Below are 17,391 nucleotides of genomic sequence, written 5' to 3' on the forward strand. Positions count from 1 at the left end.
ACACTGTTTGTTATCTCATGCTGTCATTTTAAAATACGATATTTTTGACAAGTACCAACCTTTCCCGTTACACACAGAAAGATGAATCCGACTACAACACAACAAACTCAATAAATTGGAAGTAAATACGTTCCAATAGCCATTTTCTTAACATCAACCGGAACTACTCTGCAATTTCCCATACACAAATATATACTCTTCTGTGTAAAGATAAAACTTGAGAAGTTCCGATTGCTTAAAATTAGAAACCACGTTGTCAATTGGTTATAAAACGAAAGTAGAAGTGGACGTTCAATAGATATTGAAGTGTTTTTAGAGTTAACAGAACGCAGACAAGCTTCGTAATGTGAAAGCATGACAGAAACGAATACAGAAAGACAGGTGGTGTATCGTTTTCGCATATTTTACTTTACGAACGTCGATATTATTTTTTGAAACGTCACCAGGTATCTTACTTTCAGTTTCGTCATAATTTTTCAGATGTTCTGTTTTTGATCTGACCTTTCGCTAACTAAGGTGCTGTGGGAATGATGGGGCTAGTGTGTCCCTTATCTTGAAAATTTCTTTATTCTTTTGTATTAGAATTTCTGAATTTTCTTATCAAATTCAGTGTCTAAATGACCATTTTCTGATTTGACAGTCCACAGAAAATAGAATTGAACTGAATGAAATGCCATATATAGGCCTTGTAAGTCCCATGAATTCTTTAGAATTTATCCTAACACCTGAAATCTTACCCTTGTGTGTCTGACTTTTCTCTCAGGGGTTCAAATTTACTCTCGTGAGTGAAAGGTCTTTGACATTTTAGCATCAGAAATGAAAGGTTCTTTACAAGAAAGTGAAAAGTCCTCAACAAAAGTAGACCTACATATGGTAATTGGTATGTCCAAGATCTGAGAAAGGGACATTTTAAAGGTCCTGCATCCAGAATTGAGGGTCCCAGACATCTAACCTGTGATAATTTGGACCCCTGTTCCCTGAATTAAATAATTAATTACACTCTCAGGAGTGTTAGATTCTTTAACTTTTACACTAATACAAGTTGGGTTTTACCAAAAAGTAGAAAATTATGATTGATTTGTATCTGATGGATATACCAGGAAGCAAACTGGTCTTTTGTTTTGAATGCTTTCAACAGTGGCTATTCTGGATCTAAAATAAATCTAGATAGAGAATTAATACTCATCAATTTGAGTGTACATATTTTTGATTACACGAATCGATAAATTCATTAAATATTGGGACACCAAATCCCAAAAAGGGTTAGGGCAAATTCCTGACAAAGGATAGCTTAAAAAAAATGAAACAGGTGTTTAAAGATTGTAAAAATATGACTGATAAATGTATTTGATATATAGTCTTTAATTCATTTTTATTATTCTGGTACATGATAAAAACAGAGATTTTTTAGATGAACATTTGTTTATAAATGTGTTATCCAGAGGTCACTGCATGAATTTCAATATCATGGAAATTGTAATGGTCCTAAACAAAGATTTAAATAAAAAAATGTTTCAAAAATACTGTATAAAATTCCTTGCCTCAATGTGTATAAATCATTTCCAAAAGTTGCAATTTACATGCTCTTTTCCCTAATTATATGGACCTCGGGCCCCTGTCACCAAAACAGTTGGTAAATCACAGCTGAGTGGCAGTGAAATACTTTTATTTTAAACAACTTAGTGAATAAAGGTCTGCAGTGAAACATGTTTAAACCCAGCACCTTGAAAAATCCCAAAACCTGTCCAAATCAGAAACATTGTAACGTCCCTAACCAGAAACATTGTTAAGTCCCAAACCAGAAACATTGTAAAGTCCCAAACGAAACATTGTAAAGTCCCAAACCAGAAACATTGTAAAGTCCCAAATCAGAAACATTTTAAAGTCCCTTTATATAAACTGAACACTTGTGGAAACAAAAACCAATTTTAATGTCTGTATAAATGTACTGGTACTTTTTAACAGATGATAGAACTATAAGTTAACCTAGTTACCTGACAATGTTCAAAATCACTAGATCAGTCGAAATTCTTCATTTATTAGCCCTTTAATTGCATTATTAACTCTGGTCCTAGGTCAGGGACCCAAAATTTCTGATTTGGGACTATTGAAAATTCACTAACATAGGTCCTGAATCTAATATACATTACATTTACTCTTATTTAGGACCTTTCACTTCCGTCTAATGGACCCTTCATTTTAGAATGCAAAAGGTCCTGGACCTTTTACTCCTGAAAGTAAATTTAGACAACTGTTTTGGTCTCTTTTTGTCCCCAGTGATGTGTCGTAAGGGGGTATGGAAATGTTGGACACTTTTTTAGTGATGCTCCTACTAAATAAGATTGTTTTTTTTGTATGTAGCCTATATGAAGAGTTACAGATTAAGTTCAAATTTGGTTATGGTTGAATGATTTTTAAAAAAAAGTTACGACCTTTAGACTTTCAGTGAATTTAAAGTTTTCTACACATTTTTTGTAATGCTTTTACCAATGGATTTTATCTTTTGTATGTAGTCTTACTATGAGAAGTAACAGATTAAGTTCGACTTTGGTTACGGTTGAATGACTTTTACAGAAGTTCCTATCCTTGGACTTTCAGTGAATTTAAAGTTTTCTACACTTTTTTTTGTAATGCTTTTACCAATTGATTTTATCTTTTGTATGTAGTCTTACTATGAGAAGTAACAGATTAAGTTCGACTTTGGTTACGGTTGAATGACTTTTACAGAAGTTCCTTGGACTTTGAAAGTTTGAAATGTATCTTTTTACGTGGGGGACATTGGAACGCTGTTCTTTTATTGTCCCCTTTCGGCAAATTCCGAAGGGGACTTAGGTTTGCACTCCGTCCGTCAGTCTGTCAGTCAGTCTGTCAGTCCGTCAGTCACACTTGGTTTTCAGGACTTTTTTTAGTAATGCCTCATCCAATTGATTATATATTTGGTATATAGTCTTATCATGACAAGTTACAAGTTAAGTTCAAATGACATTATGGTTGAACGATTTTTACAGAAGTCATGGCCCTTGGACATAGAAAATTTCATGAAATTTAATGTTTTTCGGACTTTATTTTGTAATGCTTCATCCAATTGATTTCATATTTGGGATATAGTCTTATCATGACAAGTTACAAGTTAAGTTCAAATGACCTTACGGTTGAATGATTTTTATAGAAGTGATGGCCCTTGGACATAGAAAATTTCATGAAATTTTATGTTTTCTGGACTTTTTTTTGTAATGCCACATCCAATTGATTTCATATTTGGTATATAGTCTTATCATAACAATTTACAAGTTAAGTTCGAATGATGTTACGGTTGAATGATTTTTACAGTTGTGTCCCTTGGACATAGAAAATTTCATAAAATTTTATGTTTTCCAGACTTTTCTTTGTAATGCCTCATCCAATTGATTTCATATTTGTTAGCTAGTCTTATCATGACAAGTTACAAATTAAATTCAAATATTTTTGCGGCAAAATGATTTATATGGAACTTATGGCCCTTTGACATAGAAAATTGCATAAAATTTTATTATTCATCATTTTGATGCAAATTGCTGCTGTCATTCTAGAGTTATTTGCCCTTTAATTCATAATAACGAAGTTTTTTTTCAACTTTCCAGGTGATAGAAAGAGAATGTCTTTATGCAGCTTTCTGTAATGCAAAAACGTTATTATCTACTGTAAAATGAAGCTCAGGTTTGATTTTGATGGAATTTGCTTTTGCTGTTTAAGAGTTATTTTCTCTTGATTGTTAAAAAATAACACATATAAAAAAAATCTCATAAAGGCAATGAGTTCAAAGGCCGAAAGGGGACACTGTATTGCAGCAGCAATACTGTCAGAGTGCTTGTTAATTTTTGAAGTTCATCTTTAAAACAGAATTTACAAACAAATGAATTTTGCCTTTTAGATATAGAAAAGTTTTGAATTAAATGTATTTTTAAGAATTGTGTATGATATATTTATCATTATGTGTTTTGAGGTAAAATTTTGGCACAGGGGATTGTGTACAGTAAGTATTCAAGATTGCCAGAGACATCATTTCTGGTGATCTTGAATACTCACTGTAAACAAGCCCATGTGATTATGGTAATAAAAAAGGAAAAAAAAACTTGTTTTTCAATCTTCTGACATATACATGTGTAAAAAAGTATTTATGTCAACAAACTTTCAAAATGAATTCATTATACTGTTTAGATTTTCTAACCTGCAATCATTTTAATTTTGACCACCTACTTAATGCACTATAACTAAAATAAAAAAGACATTATTCTCAATTATGAAGACAAATCACCAAATGATTTTTCTTTGATGTAGATATGGACTCATGTACAAAATGTAATCTAAGGAAACTATGTCAACACCCAAGGACAAACAAAAAGAGTTTTTTTTTAGCTGTCAATGGAAAGATGTTCAAGTATTCCCCTCATAAATTATGCTAAAAAAGTCAAATTATACATTTTTTACGTGGTATTTTTAACCAAAATTCTGTTAAGTGCATGTACATGCTAAATTACATCACTTAAAGTTTGCATCAACTGTTTGTATCAGAGATAAAGTAAAGTTTATATTCCTTTGTTTTGCTTTTTTTAAGCCAAAAACCAATTGCAGACCTAAAATGCATGTAAATATATATGGTATCATGCTCTCATCCTGCCAAACCACAAAAGGAAGGCTTGGTTTGATTTTTGGGTTTGTGACTTGAACCATTTAGGAATGAGGGACCAAAAAGGTGTCAGAAAAAAGGATTTTCATTATTTCCAGATAATACTTGACTATAAAAAAATTTGATATTTTTGAAATTAAAACCACAAGGTTTCAATACCCAGAAGGAAAGCTGGTGTTGATTATTGGTGTTGTGATTGGAATAATTTCAAAATAAGGGACCACTTTTTTTCGATCTGATCAAATTCTTATCACATTTCAATTATGAGATTGCAATCAAAATTCATAGCTGCATCAAGCTTGAATGATGTGCCCATACTTGCCCAAATTGTTCAGGTATTGACCTATGTGGTTGTAACAAGCTGTGGCTTGCACTGCATTTTATCTCTATTTGAAGGAGGCTTTTTTCTCATCTCACTCTAAATTAAGTTGCCAATTATTAATTGAAAAAAGCATATGATTTTAACAAATAACTAAAATATATCTCTTCCCTTTTTGACATACATATGGTTTATATGTATAGATATATTACAGTGCAACAAAAAAATTAGTGGAATAAAACACCTGCCTGATCTTCACATGGATAGCCTCTTTTAAAAATATTTCATGCATTTCATGGTTATGATTTCAACCTTTTCACTCCTGTATATAATGGTTTGTAATAAAAGTATTAATTTATTACAGTTTTGTATTTTGCCAAAAAGGTATGAATATTTTCACTTTTTAAAATTCAACCTGTTATTTAGGAACATTCAACCTGTTATTAAGGAACATTCAACCTGTTATTTATGAACATTCAACCTATTATTTAGGAACATTCAACCTGTTATTTAGGAACCTTCAACCTGTTATTTAGGAACATTAAACCTGTATATTTATGAATATTCAATCTGTTATTTGTGAACATTATCCAGTGACCATTTTACAAATAAAAACACTCAGCATTATACTGACACTCTATTGATGTTTTAGCACACCTTGAATATATTTGAAGTATGTTTAAATTAAAAATATTAAAACTATTCTTCAAAGACCTCTGTATCAGTGTGGGATCCAAGGAGAGGTGCAAAGTGGAGGGGGGCTGGCACCCCATCTTTTTACTGAAAAATTTGTCATTTTCATTTGTAAAATTGATATTGAATGGTAAACACTGGTAATGTCCTAGTACCCCCCTTTTTTCTGAGGAACCGCAGCCTCTTTTTCATAGTGCTTGGATCCACCGCTGTCTGCATGTATTACTCAGAATGAATGCATGCTGAATATGATAGAATCTACATGTATATCTTCATAGCATTACCTTGGACATTATTTGAGCAGTTATTTTCACCATTTGTTTAATGTTCAAATCAGTGATCTAGATATTTTTATTTATATTCTCCAGAAAGATGAAATTGAAGCACTATCAGCAATTTATGGTGAAGATTGGCGAATGATAAGTGACCATGAATACAATATACATGTACAAGCAGATAAAGATGAATCTCATGGTGTTAATTTTGAAGTAAGTACTCTTGTTTTCTGAACATGTGATCAAAATAATTTTCATATTAAGATTCAGAGCTGACGTAGTCCTCATTACAGTCATCTTAATTAAAACTGTTAAGGGCTGATTTCAGTCTCGACAGGAAGTGATCTGGTGTAAATCACATTGTGCAAATATAGAAGTTAAAACATATGGGACAACTTTGTGTATCTGCCGTCACATCATCCCGTCTACTATGACCAAGGAAAGCACCGATAAGTGACTTATATATCAGAGAGGCCTCTTACAGCTTAGTTACACCTGCCTTATATTATGTAAAACATTTGATTTGAAATTGCCGCATGTTATTTAAAATATATTTAAGTCCAAAAATATGAAATTGAATGACTTGTTTTTCTGAATTCTGTTGATTTTTATTTTCAGGTGGTATTTACTGAAGACTACCCTACAGATGGACCACCACATTATCAGTTAAGGTATTTATCACACTAGGTTTTTATCTTGGCTTACAAAATGTACTTCAAAGAAATTTCAATTATCAGTTTTTCTTATCCATGGGGATATTTTTGTCTATCTGTCTGTACATTTTATAGTTATCTACCATTATCTCCCTATAAGTTATGTAAAATCATTCGTTGGTGCCTTGTTTTGATTTGTCTGTCTAAACATTGATTTACCTCGATTTCTCTGTCAACCATGTCTATTAAAGTTTGTGCTTTTTTGTCTGTCTGTAAAGATGTAGAATTGCCTTTCTGTCACTCTTGTCATGTATGATGCCTGAAGTTGAGGTATGTGCTCTTTTTGGGGGGGTCTGTTTGTCTGTATGATCAGAGATATTTATATACAGTTAATCTTTGTGTGTAGGTTGGTATCTTTTGTCATTAAGTATGCAACAGGCATTCAAATCGGTGCTGATTGGAGGTCCGGGGCCCTCATTTTCTGAGGTGGAACCATTGAATTTTCATTTACTTAGTTCCTGGACCTTCCATACTTTGCATTTACTCTTATTGAGGACCTTCTACTTTCTTCTGGTGGACCTTTCAGTTAGAAGACAAAAAAGTCCAGGATCTTACACCCTTGAAATTTAATTTGAACACCTGTGCAATTTAATTCAATAGATTTCATATCCAATTGTGAACTCCAACTCTGTTATTAAGAAACTAACATCAGTGAGAGTGCATGTTAGAAAAAACTTTGACAATCAAGGGTAAAATTTTAAGTTATCTAGCATGGCTCTGCTGAGGTGGAGATGGTTGATATATTACCCAAGAATGCCTAAAGGTTTCCTTGTCATGTCTCAGTAATGTTAGATTCTTTTTTATTGTTGTATCAATATGAGATGTGGTATTAAGTACCAGTCCATGTAAGATTCAGGCACTGCCAATGGTAAAGTAATTCATGGTGTAGAAAAACCCGCCAAACAAATGATGCTTTTTCAATCTACTTATGTTATACTTTCACATAACAGTAATCATTTCTGCATTCAGATCTGCACTTTTTAGAAAATCATTCATTTATCTACCAGTAAAATCAACCAAATCAAACCAAATCAAGAAGGATAACTCTTGCAAAGTGCCAATTTCATGTACAATCTATATATATTTTTTTCTAAATGAAACCAAACAAATGTAAAACTAAGACCTGTTATGCAGTCAATAACTGTTTCAGAACAAGTAATAAAACTCAATTATGTGGGTTTTTGACATGCTTGAATCACTTACTGTCTGATTTTTTATAAAGACTACTACTTAAATGTTTTTAACTGCACAAGGGAGAAACAAGTGTATACAGGAGCACTGATGCGGTAGCAAAGTAGAAACCTATGGTATGTCAAGGAGTAATCAAGGGAATTAAGGTTATTGCGGTAATCAAAAGAATGTAATCCAGAGACAAAGACCAGACATGGAAAACAGACATACACAACAAAGAACATGAAGTAACTAAAATCATACATACTAAGTAACAAAAGCAAATGAGCAACTGGGACTCCACTAAAAACTGGGAGCATGGACCAGGTGCACCGGTAGGGTAAGCGTCCTCTGCTTTTCTAGAAACACCTGCTGAGTTGCTCATAAAAAGTCAAGTCCGGGGTAGGCAAACGAGGAAAGGAAAACTATGACCCGTTGAATAAATCAATTTTCATGGTGCAGATGGATACACCATAACGATCCACGAGTTCATGATGACGACCATAAAACTTCTGTAGTGATGACTTCAATCTTGTAGGAACATAACCCTGTTCCAGAAGCCTATTTGTTAGAGTTCTAGCGCAATACAAAAAGTCTGCATAGTTTCGGCAAGGTCTGGCATAACGTATGAGTTGTGATATGATTTATAATTACAATCCATACGCAGGTGCTGAAGGGATGTTGCCACAGATGAAAGGAAAGTTGACAATTCTGAATGAAAAGTCATCAAATATTTAATCAACAGCCTGGTAGTTTCCTAATCTTTAAAAATACAGTGTCAATTCTTGACGCTACTGCTGAAAATTTGACCACCACAGTCTTACCAGGCTATATCATATGGAGTATTTCATTGAGACATAGAATCTAACATAGGGGTCATATAGGCCTTGACCTTCATACAAGGAGTCATATAGATCTTTTCCTTCATACACTACTAGACCTAGTTAAATAGGTTTGTAATTATAAATCATTTAATCTGACTTGTATCATCCTGCATCAAAGAGCATGCAAAATGCTTTTAAAGTAAAAGATAACAAAAATAGGAACTTCTAAAAGTTAAATGCAATTACGTGTAATGGAAGAAAAGAGGTTCATGTATCCTTTCAAAAATTGAAAGTCCTGCACTTTTCTTAGTTTCAAAGCTATGGTCTACTAGAGGAAAACCAATAGTTCTCAATATAGTGCCAATAAAAGGGTTGAAGGTCCAGGAACCATAGAAACCAAATTTCAAAGATCCTAGATAAGGAATCCAGGGCCTAAGACCTCAGACCATAATAGTAGACTTCAAATAATGGTGTACTTGTACATTTATTGGTAGGTCTTTGATTAGTGGGGATATGAACTAAGTAAGCATTGCTGGGAATTGGTGTCAGGGTGTTGGGAAGCATGACTTAGGGATGTTGGAAGCATGACTTTGGGAGGGGGTTGGAAGCATGACTTAGGGGATTGTGAAGCAAGACTTAGGGGGTTGGGAAGCATGACATAGGGGTTAGAAAGCATGACTGAGGGGGTAGGGTTGTATGACTTAGGGAGGGGGGTTGGGAAGCATGATTTGGGGGGATAATGGGAAGCATGACGTAGGGGGTAGGAACTGGGAGTAAACCCCTTTTTTGCTTTTCTGATTAAGAGAGAAATGTGGAAACTGCTACCAATTTGTCCTGCTGTGACTCCACAATTCTTCATGTTCGAGATTTTCTTGTATATCAAGGAGGCTATTAATTATTATAGTTTACTTTTGGTATGACCTGCTGTAAACAAGAACATGTACATGTAATGCATTTGATGATGTTAGTACTTCCATAGTATAATGAAATGCTGAATTTTCAGAATTTATAAAAAAGTGATTCACTCACATCAAAAGGGTTTTAATTTTAGCATTGTATGTTTTGATAGTAGTCATAAAATAAATGTAAGAATTACAATGTTGTAAGGTATCAAAATTGATATCTGAATTTGATTTTATAGTAATGTTAATGTTCGTTTCCGTGATATAAATTGGTTAATTGGTGTCTAGATAAAACCTACAAACAAATAGCTAGTTGTAAAAGAAGATATTTCACAGACAAGATTTGCAGTTTTAAGTGTAAAATTTGATTTTTACCCAGTTTTTAATGGCAGTTTGTGTATTGCTAGAACTGTTAAAGTCTGAAATAGACAACCCTGGATTCTTGTCTTCACCTTTGCCAGGTAGATGTCAATTTCAGTTGATTGATATGTTTAATTGATGGAGTCAATTTCTAAATGTATCACTTTGATGTCAGTGACTAAAGCCTTTGATGGTAAAGAAGAGAACTTAGAAGATATTGAATTAATTTTATTTTTAGGAAAATGGTGTAACATCCATGTAAATATTCTACTATTGACATTCTAGAATGAATACTAGGAAGAATTGAAGGTTCTATTATACTATTCCGGTGACTTCATCCATACAAAGTTCAAAGGGCATCCTTGAAAATGGAAACAAAACATAGCTTGTCAATATTTGAAGAGCCAACTCTTTCTAGAATTTTAGAAATATCTGAAATTAAATTACCCTTTCCTTAACAAGAATACAACATGCTTAGTTTCTTTACAAGTATTACTTACAATTTAAAATTAAAAACATTTAGTCAGTTGTCATTGAAGTACCGGTAACAATCATTTTGCAAGTTCATAATTTTCAGACATCTTTCAACCATGAAACATTCATAAAATATCATTTAGTCCTAGTTATCTTCTAAAAATAAGGCTGATTCACTCATAAAATGTAACTTGTTTCCTAGAAATTATGAAACACCCAAATTTATGACAAAAGAAGCCAGTATGGACCATAGGTCTCATATAATTTGCTTGAAGCATAAACTTATATAAACTGATTTATAACCAGACCTTGAATTTGGCTTAAATCATGTTTCATATAAAAGTGCAAAATAAATATCAGGACAGATTTCACAATAACAACAAAAAAATTCAGGTTAAAAAATTCGAAAACACCACTATAAAAATTAGATTCGTTCCTCCCTTGGTAAAAAATGATAAAATATGGTGCACCTTCAGAACGCTGACATTTGTCATTGTATAAGTGTTTAGGAATAAAGTTGTTATGTAATAAAAAAGCTAAAATGGAAGGCATTTCTTGTTTGACAAGAGTCCATTTATTACTCAATGAAGAATTGGAAATTTTTATATTGTTTGTTTTATCATATTGAAGCATAAAAATGTACATCAAAAATTTATTGTAATGGTGTACCAGTCATGATTGTAAATGTACATCAACTGACCTAGATAATTTTCCCAAATAAGCATCTTTTTATACCCCAACAAAGTTCCAAGGTTATATAGGAATCATCCTGTCTGTCTGTCAGTCTATTTTTTTAATTTAATGAAATTTTCTGTCACTAGAAGTTTTAGAAATTATTGAGAAATTGACATGGATTTTGCCAAAATTTTGGTTTGTGATATAGTAAAGATGAGTTAATGGTTGAATTTTTGTTCAATGAGAAATTTTTATGGCATTATATCCATTACCAGGGATAAAAATTAGCAGTCCCCCAGTAGCATATGGCAACTAGATTTTAAGCTGGGCTACCAATTTAGTTAAACATATAGAAAATATTGAACAAAAATATAGTCTGGACTACCAAGTCATATTTCCTTATCTTTACCCTGGCATTACACTAGATTTTTTAGGATATTTTATGAGATTTTTTTTTTTTGGGGGGGGGGGAGGGGGATGGTCAGTGGGATTATTAAATTGGCTTAGTTTTGAGTGGGGCAGATTGGAATTTCGGCTTGTTTTCAACTAAAACAACTTAACATTCTAAACACCAAAGGCTTCCAGTAAGAAACTATCTATAGCTCAGCATCGGGAAAGTGCTGAAAGATGACATTGAATTCTTCTGAGAGATGGTTGTTTTAGAGATCCAAATAACAACCATGTCATGGTTTTTATTTTTGTATTATATAACTCAAAACAAATTTTAAATATGATGAAGTAGAGGTTCTCAAACCTGAACATAACACACAAAGAAAAAAACATTTCTATTCTCATTTTACCTCTTTTTACAAAAGGATTGAAATTTTATATGGAGGACTAGAATAGAAATGTCAAGTTTTTTTTCAACTTTTGAAAATTAGCCCTTGATTTCAGTTGATTGATAGTTCAAATGAATGATTCAGTTTCTGTATATACATGTTTCTTTGATGTTCACATGTAATGGTTTTAGTTGAACTTAAGTAGCAGTCCAGCTAAGAATCATACAAAATGTGATACATGGTTGAAAATTTTCTGAACTTTGAATGATGCCATTTATAGGTACAACACATCAATAAAGTACATATAATGAGAATGGATATGGTGAATATGTCACAGAGACAACAAACCCATCAGGATGTATAATTTCACCTCAAGGCCACAAATGTGTCTACAATGAAGGACAAGGGAAACCCCACACTACAGTTTAGCCTGCAGCTGGCCCCAAAACAATATTATACACAGGTACAGCAAAATAGTTGCCCATATATACTCCAACATAAAAGTAAACTGAAAGTAAAAACAAAACAATGCATTTGGAGGTCAGAAACTTCTTACTTTGGACAGGTGCAAAACGGGGTTAAAGTACTTTGGTGTGATCACTACCTTACTCCACTGTGGTTTTTTGACAATTTGGTGCTAAAATATTCCAGCTTGAAAAAAAAAAATTAATTTCATTTGTGTTATTACAAAACTTATAACACTTGGAAAATTTGATAAATTAACAATATATTTATAGTAACTGATGTGTATTCCTTCCCTATGATATGTTTTTTATTAACTTGACAACACATTGAGAAATGTTTAAATTTGTCTGTGGTGTTACCATGTACTTATTTTTGTAGGTATCAGAAATGAGTGATCTACAAACAATTAATCTTCAACCAACAGTAAATGCTGATACCTAGTTTGATTACAACATGACAGTTAGATTTTAAAATATCTGATGTGTGCATGAAGTTAAGTGCTTTGAGAATACCCCCTCTCTGGAGGAGAGGGGGTTTCCCGTTTTACTTCTGTCTGCGTTTCCATCCATTCCAATTTACATGTCACAGTTTTCTCAGCAACTACTGATCACAGTTGCTTGAGCATTTTTACACCATTTTGGAAAAAAAAATTACAACTTCTTCCTGTTTACCAAGGACTGTGTATATTTTCCTTGTATCGTGATTGAAGGCAGGGGTACCCTTCGCTAACAGATATCTTGTTCTGTTTATTAACATAGACTATTCATTTATTCATTTACTTCATTATTATTTTTACAGTGCACCATGGCTGAAAGGGAATGCTCGATTAAAAATACAAAATGCCTTGAATGATATATACTTGTAAGTATTATAATGTCATTGAAATTCATTGAAAAAGAAAGTGAACATATTTGAGTACTCAAAAATTTATATTTTGTAACCGTATTGGACTTACTTCTCGCCCTTTTGTTTAAGTTCAAGGTAAATGAAAAAGTTTACAGATTGCATGCAGCCGTTTTAAAGTGAATCTACTACATGTATGTTATCATGGGAGGAAAATCCTTTTTAATGCAATTAGTAGTAGCATGATCATTGCAGTTAATGTGTAACTTCTTTTAAGAATCAGGTAAAATGGGAAAAATCAAAAACCCTCCAGTCTGACAATATAATTTCTCTCAAGGATGTTTTCTTTATTTAAAAAGACCATTATTTGGTATCTATATCACTGGATTTGCTCTGAAATGTTTTAATAGAATCATAGAAAAATGAGGTTTTTGACAGAGTTATCTGTCCTTGAAAAGTTCAATTTTCAGTGCATTTCAATGTATTTATAATTCAATTTACCAAAACAGTATGAAAAATCATGCCTTTTCTCCTTGATCTTGATGGTGGAAATAGTCAAATGAAACTTTCAAAATGGTGGAATGTTATAGGGTGGTTGAGCATCATATATAGTTTGTACACGAATCCCAGGAAAGATAATCCAAGTTGAGGGTTTTACATGTTTTAACTTCGTACTCCCAACTCTGCTCTAACAGCTTAGCTTGCTCACAATATCTGTAAGGTCATCATTAATGGGTCACTTAAGCTACATGTATATTATTTCAATTGAAAAAAGAAAAATTAATTGAAATCTTTAAGTGTTGTGTCTGTCTGGTATTGAAATGTTGATCTGATTGACACACACATGTATAAAATCTGATGAACTACTGAATATATGAAAAATTATGAGTAATTGAGTGGAAATTTAGTACTCAGTACTTAGATCTCTTGAGTGATACTCAATTAATTGATTCCAAACTGGTATCCCTAGTATATATAGAATCTTCTGCTGTATTGGCTTATTTAAAAAGCAGTTTAATCAGCATTTTAGAACAACTAATTGCAGATCTTTTAGGTAAAAATAAAAGTCAGATCTCATATAGTGCAATTTTCGAGATTATTAGTCATAGACATATGATATTCTCAGAAAAAAAAAACTTGAAATGTCACCTTGTTTCCTTGTGTTAACTAGGACTATTTCTAGAGAAAATCATGTGTTAACACTACCGTTAAATGATGTATCACCACAGTTTAATTGTCTTTGAACATGCAAAAATGTTCTTCCTTTCAAATCTGAACTTTTTTATGTTTACTTAATATGTCAACGTGTAGGTTTAAACAACAGTATTCCTTGTAAGTAAATATATTTGTAAAATGAGAGACCCAATGAATTTTATAGTAGTATCAGATATAGAAATCAGAGTTGCCTCCCATTTACAAGTGTTGTCTTTCTTTAGAAATGAACAAACAATGCTTACGTAAAATATTTTCTCAGAAAATTTTACTGACAGCTTATTTCCTTATTTATATGAATTCAAAACTGGTGTTGTTAACATACCAAGTGAAATGAAGTTTATCAAACTTTTGTTGGTATGGTTTAGAAGTGATGCTTCATTATACCCCACTAATTAAAGTGGGGTTATCATTTAATACCCCTCTAAAGTGGGGGTATAGGGTTATAGGGGTGTTTGTCCTTCCTTCCTTCCTTTATTCCTTCTTTTCGTCCTTTACACAGAGGGGTACCCATCTCTTATCCAAAACTATTCCCACACCACTACTGGTATATGGAATTTAATGAAACATTCACAGAATTTGTATTACATATTCCAATACACAATCTAAATCAATTTGGGAATTTCACATTAACAATACAAAGATTTTGTCATTCATGAAAATGGAGACAGAGTCTTATATGTCTCTTAAATGTCTCTTATGCTTTACTCCTTTTATACTACTGAATGAAATTTAATGTAACTTTCACAGAATCTTCATTTCATATTCATATTGTACACTTTTTATTTTGTATTAAAATCCAAATAACATGAATTATGAAGTCAAAAGATGCAATGTTATTGAAAGGCATGGGAATTAATATACATTGTATTAAGCAATGCTCATAGTTCTTTTTTTAAGTTGTTTTAAGATGTAAAAAGTCAAGAGGGCATTACTGCATCAAAATTTCTGGAATATTTCTACAAGATCATGCCTACTTCAGATTAATCAAGGAAACATTATTTATAGGGTATTATCTTTTAATTAAATGCCCTTGGAAATTAATATTGCCTTTAGCATTGATAATGCATTATCAACATTTCTGACAACTATCCTTTGGGCACTCAATGTATTGATAATACCCTCCATGTAAGCAACTGCTGAATAAAAAGGATTTGTTTGCATGTATTAGTTCTGTGTTCTATATTGTTATTAGTTGTTTAAGATGAAATTCCACAAATTCCATCCAAAGCTGCAATGTAATCAGATTGAATTTATTTATGTTTTATAAATTTTTGAAAGAAACCCTCTTAAACTGAAGTTGCACCTTATCTATACATATCTTTTCTGGACAATAATATTTATAGAAAGTGCATACCTATTAACCACCCATATTAGGGTAGAACCCCCCAAAAAATCAATGAAAATTTTGGATCTCATACATAGAAATGTAAGATCTGTGGGAGGTTTTTGGTTTAGAGTACTCTTATTCTCTGTGAAAAATACATGTACTTCACAATTGAATTTTTACATTGAAAAATTTGCTTTTACATGAAAATCTCCCACATGAGAGAGTGTCAAAGAAGGTGACTCTCCCATATGAGACAGTATAAATAGGGGTGGGAGGGAATCTCCCTCATAAGACAGTGTTAGTAGGGGAGAATCTCCCACATGAGAAAATATCAACAATGGAGAATTTCTCACATGGGAAAATGTCAATGGAGAGAATCTCCCACATGAAAAAAATGTTGATGAGTGAGAATTTCAATGGGGGAGAATCTCCCACATAAACTGTTTCAGAGATTACAGGTATGGAAGTAATAAATCTTTTTTTTTTTCAGAGAAAATGTTGGAGAAAGTATTATTTACTTGTGGGTGGAAAAGATCAGAGAGTTTATACAGGGACAGATAGAATCTGCAGGTTTGATTGATTTAAGGAGGTAGACCTAGAGTAATGGACATAACTCTTACAAATCATTGGATTGTTTGTGTAAAGTATTTAACATCAATCTAATGTAAGCATCAGAGTAACTTGAATTGGTTTCATTCTGTATCAAATACATGCTTGATAGGCTTTGATGAATTTGAATATGATACATACATATCACTGATTTGATGAGTTATGTCCCTTACCCTAGGTCTACCTCTTTAATCTTTTCTTTTGATTAACATTTTTATGGGATGGTATGTCTTGTTCTTATATGCCTGTCTCTCTAGACAGGATGTACTATGGTATATCAGTGTCTGACTGACTGTCTGTATGTTCGTCTTTCACACATCACAAGAATTTCTGCCGCCAGTGCCATTGGTATGAAAATTTGGCAAATTGTTTATTTCTATTGATGTGAGCTCCCTTTTTGATTTTTTTTATCAGTTTCCGATTTTTTGGGGTTTTTTTTGTTAATTAAATGTATTAGACTTTATTCATACAAGAATGGTAACATCGGATTAATTGGAACTTGTGTGTTTTTTTTTAATTTTCATGTTAATATTACTAGAATCTACTGTCTGAATTCGAAACTATAAAACAGATTCTCACCAAACTTTGTAAACAAGTTACATAGGGTTTTGTGTACAGAACTGTCGTGAAGATTTTTGATCCATTGAAAAACATGGCTGCCATTACTAAAAAATGACAGTAGGGGTCAATCAGCAGTTTTTTTTTGCAAATAATCAAAAACTGTTCATCAAAAAAGACAAATTCTGACTTATATTAAAGTTTTCAGCATGTTGTAATCTTACCACTGAGATACTTTTGTGAAAATCTGTTCACTCTTGTTAAAATTAATACCCTTTTTGACATTTCTTTTTATTTTTTTCATGTTTTCAATTTTAAAGATCAATTCCTTTAAAAGCTCAAGTGCCAATGTTGTAAAACTTTATAGGAATGTTGACCTCAATGCTCTTTTACAAATTATTCAATGCTTGTATTGCTAGAATGACTCAGCAGGTACCAATAATAATCAGTATGCAGAGGCCTCTGCAATTGATGAACTTTTTGTTTCAAATGAAATGACTAAGAGTTCAGTCCTCCAGGTGAGC

At 32.4% G+C, this 17,391-nt stretch overlaps 1 protein-coding gene across 2 annotated transcripts in view; it reads left to right on the forward strand.

Moving 5' to 3' along the window:
- Nucleotides 1-223: 223 nt before the first annotated feature.
- The window catches only part of LOC148617131 (protein IMPACT-B-like), a 31,000-nt gene continuing 13,832 nt past the window's right edge, over nt 224-17,391 (forward strand). Inside the window, exons 1-5 of one of the 2 annotated variants that reach the window (XM_088584459.1) lie at nt 224-381; nt 6,047-6,166; nt 6,572-6,624; nt 13,114-13,176; nt 16,191-16,270. In XM_088584459.1, coding sequence (XP_088440585.1) covers nt 355-381; nt 6,047-6,166; nt 6,572-6,624; nt 13,114-13,176; nt 16,191-16,270 — 343 coding nt within the window. In that variant the 5' untranslated portion in view covers nt 224-354. The remainder of the gene's footprint in view (nt 382-6,046; nt 6,167-6,571; nt 6,625-13,113; nt 13,177-16,190; nt 16,271-17,391) is intronic. The other variant, XM_088584460.1, reaches the window with a different exon arrangement.

The sequence above is a fragment of the Perna viridis genome, chromosome 5 (assembly GCF_037379345.1).
Source record: "Perna viridis isolate PV_CMFRI_1.1 ecotype Kerala chromosome 5, ASM3737934v1, whole genome shotgun sequence".
Classification (NCBI taxonomy): Eukaryota; Metazoa; Mollusca; class Bivalvia; order Mytilida; family Mytilidae; genus Perna; species Perna viridis.